This window comes from Oryzias latipes, chromosome 21 (genome assembly GCF_053564925.1).
Source record: "Oryzias latipes strain Hd-rR chromosome 21, Olatipes_Hd-rR_3.1".
Classification (NCBI taxonomy): Eukaryota; Metazoa; Chordata; class Actinopteri; order Beloniformes; family Adrianichthyidae; genus Oryzias; species Oryzias latipes.
In genome coordinates this window covers 21,487,904-21,494,320 of record NC_136257.1, presented here as the reverse complement: position 1 = coordinate 21,494,320, position 6,417 = coordinate 21,487,904, and the positions used below count along the sequence as shown (strand labels likewise).

General features: G+C 40.1%; 1 protein-coding gene across 1 annotated transcript in view; it reads left to right on the top strand.

Annotated features, from left to right (window-relative positions):
• The first annotated feature begins 776 nt into the window (after positions 1–776).
• Positions 777–6,417, top strand: part of erbb4b (erb-b2 receptor tyrosine kinase 4b) — a 298,426-nt gene continuing 292,785 nt past the window's right edge. Inside the window, exon 1 of the mRNA XM_011489669.4 lies at positions 777–1,218. Coding sequence (XP_011487971.1) covers positions 1,149–1,218 — 70 coding nt within the window. The 5' untranslated portion in view covers positions 777–1,148. The remainder of the gene's footprint in view (positions 1,219–6,417) is intronic.

The window sequence follows — 6,417 nt, the reverse complement described above, 5'->3', positions numbered from 1 at the left end:
AACCTTTCAGCGCATTGTTTCCTGTTGCGAAAGTTTCTGTATTTCTCTTTATGTAACTACAAAGTCACAAACTCTTCAAGGTACTGCCAGTAACTCCACAAATAAAATGATCTCAACACTTTTTTCATTTTTTTAAAAAATCTGTATTGTTATCCGATAATTAGAATAACATGTTTAAAATGAACCAGGGATGAAAAAATATAATAAAATTTGAAGTTGGAATGTTTTTTTTTTTTACATGTTATCAGTTTAATTATTTTCCCTTTTTCCTTAATGTATTTATTTAGTCATTATTTTTAATGCATTTCCCAAAGATGAAATATATCTATATAATCTCACAAAGCCTCTGATCTTGAAAGAAAAAACAAATTAGCATTTGTATTAAAAAGGAACTCAATTGTTTAAATAATTAATAAAGAAAGAAAGTAAGAAAGACAAAATAAGGCTGTAAGAAAAGAAAGAAAGAATGAGCATGAAGTGTGTTCTAGTTTGAACCGCTTTACTTCCACCTCACTGCGCAGCTTCCCTGCCAGAAGTTCCCTCAACATGAATATCTTATGGAACGCACTGGAAGCCCCCTTCAGTGTTTCTCTGATCTGTTTTGCTGATCACAAATGCATATCCGACTTCGTCTCCCCTCTTCTCAGTGTGACAGGTGCAACAAAGCCCAAATCCAAATTCAGCTGATTTTGGTTCCCCGTGTAGACCAATGGAGGCGCGCGTCTGGCTGTCGCCGGCGGGGTTTCGGCTGATAGTCGGCCACCTGTGCCAATCATGACGCCTGTGGGAGGAGCTAAGCGCCTCAGAGGTGTGTCTGAAATAATTCGAGTCTGCAGCTGCATTTCGCGTCTAAGTCGGGGAGTATTGGCATGATTTCTGTGCTTCATGCCGTCTAGAAACGCTTCTTGTTTTTGGTTAAAAACCATGTCCGCTTTCATTTGAGTCACACATCAGGCTTGAATGAACAGAGAGGCGAGCTAAAGCACAGTCCGGGTAAACTGCAAACTTACTCAGAGGCTGCACCACAAGTCTGCAAAACTCGCGATCTGAGGAGACACCAGACCAGACGCAAACGAAATCATCATTTAGGAAGGAGGGATACGCTTTTGGACATGTGAACTTAAAGGAGATACCTGTCAAGCACAACCATGAAACCGACGACTGTCCTTTGCTGCTTCAGCTTTCTCCTGCTGCTTGGGTTCGGCTCTTCTCAATCAGGTGAGTGAAGGCTGAGTGCTTGCACCCCCCACCCTTCCTCCTCCTCTTCCTCCATGTGCATCGGTGGAACTGGTTAGTGCGCTCAGGGCGCAGCGGAGCTGTCAGCGGAGCTACTTGTTACGCTTAAAAAAACAAAGCTGCTACGGTTTGTTAGAATATTTCAGCTGACATTCCTATTGATTTGGAGGAACTGTGGGGTGGGGTGGGGTGGGGGGGGGGGACTGAGGGTGCCACTGAAGCACAGGTGGAAGTTGTAGATAACTGAGTAAAATCAACCCAACAGAATCAGACAGGCTCTCTGCGTCTTCCTCTGGAACAGAGCGTCACTGTTGAATCTGTGAAAAGGAGAGCATCTGACATCGCATTCATGCACCCCCCCCCCACTTAAAAAAAGTAACTCTCCAAAAAAAGTAGCAGCCATTGACATATTATGTCATCACTATCGTGAAATACTAGGAGTGTGTCAACTAAAAGTTGCTTTTAAACTGCGTCGCCTTTTCTCCAGCAGAGCCATTTATCTGCGATGAGCAGCGACGTTATCCATGCTTCTGGCTTTTAATGAACGCAGTGAGCAGGACAGCGGGCTGCAGCTATGAAGCAGCTTTACGCGCTGCCCGTCAAAGACACTCGCTTCAGGGAACTTTCTCCTGCCGAGACCCACGCCGGTGCGCCCTGGGCGCATTGTGGTGTTAATGCGCGTAAACTCCATCACCTGCGCAAACGGCGATAACGCCGCCGAACATGCGTCCATGTGAGAATTGTTTAATCGGGACATGCAGCATAGCTGACACTGTGAAATTTCATTACTGCTCACCTCGCTGAGGATTCCCACAGTGATCATGTGGATCTGAGTGTGAGGACCAGCGCTCACGCACACAGCAGGACTTCTCTGGTTTGACAGTGGCAGGACTGTTTGCTCGGTGCAGTGGCGGTCTTTGCGCACAGGGCGGCATTGGTGCACTCAGTGATGCGCGCTTGAAGGTAGATGGCATAGACAGCATCAACGACCCCTTACTCTCATCATAAGCATGCATAATCACCTTTATGCAGGACTGAAAAGAAACTAGATCATGACTGCGTAAATATACGCTGCGCTTTAGGTGGGAGGCTTCCTAATCACAAGATATTGTGTAAAATCACGTGGCGTTCAGCTAATTAAGAAGTTGAATCTTAGTTCAAGGTTTATTTTAACTTTTTTTCACAAAAGATTTGTATTTTTGCTTCAAAAACGATCTCAGATATTTATTTAGGGCAAACTCACACCAACCTCGTAGGATCATAAAAGGGGGGAAATCCATGTATTTTAAAATTTAAAAGAAGAAATGTCGCTCCAACAGCCATATTTTGATTCTTCTAAATGTTGACAGAACAAACGCATTCTTTTCTTTTGGTCTTAATGTTAAGCAACGACTGTCATGACTTTCAAACTCTTGAAGGAGGTCTACTGTGTTTAAAGGGGGGGGAAAGTGTAGAAAGACACGTGAGGAGCGGTTTACACAATGACTAAAGATAAATGTCATTAACATGGATTAAATGTTGATGTTTTAAAAGAAAATAAGGGAATATTTGATGCGCGGCTGAATTTGAGCAGCTGTGCGCGCAAATAACTTTCCGCACAGTGGCACCGTTTTTACGCTTTTACAACCCAAATCTTGTTCTTGACGAGTTTCAATTGCTAAATTAACGAAAGAACTTTTATTAATTTAGTTTGCTTTATACCTTGGAATGTCTTGTTTAAAAATACCAATTTTCTCTTGGGGGGGGGGGGGGGGATTAACAAAACGCACAAATGTTGTAATGTTTCACCAGCTGACCGGATGTTTCAGGTTTTCAGACGACAGCAGGTTGTGCAAAGCAATATGCTTTGTGTGACCATGTGGTTCGTGCACAGCACACTCCTCTTCATTTGACTGCTGCAATGCACGGAAGCCGGAGGAGCTGGGGACGCATGCAGATGCCGTTCCGGAGCCATATGGCCACATTCAAAGGCTGTGTCTGAAAATTCAAGTGCTGGTATTTTGTGTACGAAGGCGTGAATTCGAGTCATCTGTTCAATGCAAATCTGTGTGAATCTGGCAGAGTGTTATCAGTGCAATTTAGATAAACTACCTCTTCCAGCAATCCTGCCTTGCAGCTCTTTCAAAAGTTTTATTCTTTTCCCAGCAGACTCAAAAGAGGGATGAAGGATGTAGCCCAAGGGTATCTGATATTTGGGTTCTGTGATCCTTTCTTTTCCTAAAGTTAAGAGATCTGACTCAGTCCGGTGTGGGTTCAGTTTCAAAATATTTGCTCGGTTTAAAAGCAGCACAAAAATATTATCAACATGGATGCAGGGACATTTTGACATCTTACTTCAGACTTTCTGTACTTTCAGAATACAGAATTTTACATTCTCTGCACTGGCTAGTTTTTACTACCAGTTGGAAATTGAGGAAAGAATAGTGTGGCATTTAGCAGCCCACACAGCTCCGCTATGTCACAAAGCCCTTTCCCATTCATATATGCTGTTGCCTGTTAAAGAATCTCTGACCCTTCGCTGGCACCAGGCTTTATACTAGAAGAATAGACGTCATTGATTAGGTGCTGATCCACTTCTATGTTTTGAGGAAAAGGAATGTGATCCTTGGCAGTTGTGCCATCTGGATAAAAGACGAAGAGTCACATTAGGCCATTGATCCTCCAAACGGACAAAGCGGGAACAGAACTGATGGTCAAGATGTTGGTTAATATTCAGATTGTGTGAGGCTCTGTTCCACCACCACAGGGACATGTGCATGGGTTGCATCTTATTTCGCGTCTTGTAATAAAAGTGACGTTGAGTTCTTCAGGATTTTCATTTATGAAGACGTAATTGAGGCCGCTGTTTTCCACTTTTGACTTTTTGATGGGCTTGGAGTGTCAGCAGTGAGCAGAAATGATGGGGCTGTATCTAGTGTGACCTTTCAAACCCCCCGCTCTCTCATTTATCACCTGCAGGCATGAGTGCAGCATACATGCGCATGTATTCTGCCATGTATCATTGTCAGCTCAGCCATTACATTTTCTATTAGAGTGTGGGGCTAAGATTCCAGCAACAACTCCATCTTCTTCATCTTTATTTCTAATATATTTAAAATAATTCTGTTTGCAGCCTGTTGTAAAAAGCAATTAAATTGATTTTTTTGAATGGATATGTTGTAGGTAAAAATGAATGTTCATTTCCTGGGTGTAATGCACTCTGTCTGTTTCTCTTTTTGCGCTCCTTGCACTGAATGAGTTTGAAGTTTTGTTTGGAACAGAAAAGAGAAAATGAAAAGAAATAGAGCCGGAGAAAGACATGCAAGAAAAATAGTGCCAACCTTAATGGGCTCTGAGTCCTCTATGTGCTGTAAAAGCAAAGACCTTCATCGACAAGGTTGTGAAACAAACACTCAGAAACATATTTACTAAAGACCTGCGCCATCTCCTTTTATGAAAGCAGTTCAGCTTGTTAGGACATTTTAAATGATTAGTTTCAACAAAAGAGAAATAAATCAGCAAAGCTTATATAAGAGTGGTAAACATGAATTTCTATGGAGTACTTAAGGGGAAGCGATACATTTAAATCCATATTTCTACTTGGTGTCAGACTTTTTGGAAAAAATAGGTTATTGAAGCATCACACACACACTGTTGTTTTAATTTTTCGGTGTCTTGGTAATTTAAACTAATATTTTCAATCAAACTGGACTTAAATTTATATATTTGAGCTAAAATATAATCATCTTTTTTTGAGTCAAGCAGAATCGTGATTTGAATGATTTTTTTTTTTTTTTTTTTCCAACTTTTAAATAAATCTAGTGATCTGTTGAGCTGCCCTCTAAAGTCCAGTGTGTTTGTGCAGCAACACAGATTGGACAATCAGACACTCCATTTAACAAGAACCTGCCGGTTTGTTTCGCATCCTCAGGGGCCTCTGTAGTGTTTCCCACACACTTGGAAGGAGAGGATGAGGAAAGTATTTAGTTACTCGGAGCCTGCCTTTTTCCCAGTAGGATGTCACAAAATCCAACACAATGCTCTTTTAAACGGTTTAGCTCTTTTGCAGAGCTTCATCATTTAGCATCATGAGAATTCACAAAACTTTTCTTTGGATCTGGATCCCGGAACTTTTTCTTTTTTTTCTTTTTCTGACACTATCATAATTCTAGTAGAGAAAAGCTGATGCATACCATTCATTTAAAACATAGTTAATTGCATATTTATGTCCTGCATGCCATATTTAATCAAATTTCATCCATTAGTTATGTAAATGAAAATAAGAGTGCTTGAACCAAAGGTGCTCATTAAGTTCCTCTCTGAATCAAACAAGCTGCCACTTCAGTTGTAATATGTATGTTTTTTCTAAAACAATTCCTAAACTGTTGTTTCACATTAAAAGCTAAAATAAAAAAAATAAAATAAAAAAAAATTGTGGTTAATTGCCTGCTTGGGTAGTTGTACATAATGACTGTCAGTCAAAAAGAAAAGTTAGTGCTTTGCTTTAACAACAAAGAACTTTTTTAACTTTAAAAAAGGTCAACTCTAGTGATTACAGTTAATTTAGGTTTTCAAGAGTTCGTTCTATATTACAACTTCTTAAGCTAAAAATTTAGATTAATAAAAATGATTAAAAAGAAACCCATCAGACTGCAAAGCTGCACAGTTGTCTGTTAATTTTGCAGCAATGGTAATTTAGTATGATGCAGACAAAATAAAAATAAAAAAGTGCATTGATGGTGATCAAATAGCAATCATAAAACAACAAAACAAAGTGGAAACTTTTTTTTTTTAATATTCCAATAGTAAAATCAATGTGAAGCATGACTGCTGTTCGCATTAGGTGTGTATTTTAATTCATTGCTGTACTAAAACTAAATATCTTATAGAAATATAACAAGAATACGCTTTTCTCGATTTTTGGTTCATTTCTAAATAATTAGGTAAAATATGCTTTCATGCAGCACAATGCTGCTTCCCCCACAAAAATAAATAAATAAACCTCAGGATTATGGGTCTTATCAAAATAAACATGAAGTTGTCGCTGGAAATCTGTGCCATTTTTGCATCCCACAGTGACGAACACACTCCAAGACTCACTCCCCCACACTTCTATCCATGCCTACGCCTTCACATTTCCTTCACTTTGGCCCGGTACTCTGAAGTACGAGGCAAATGTGCAAGTTGCACTCTTTCGGAAGC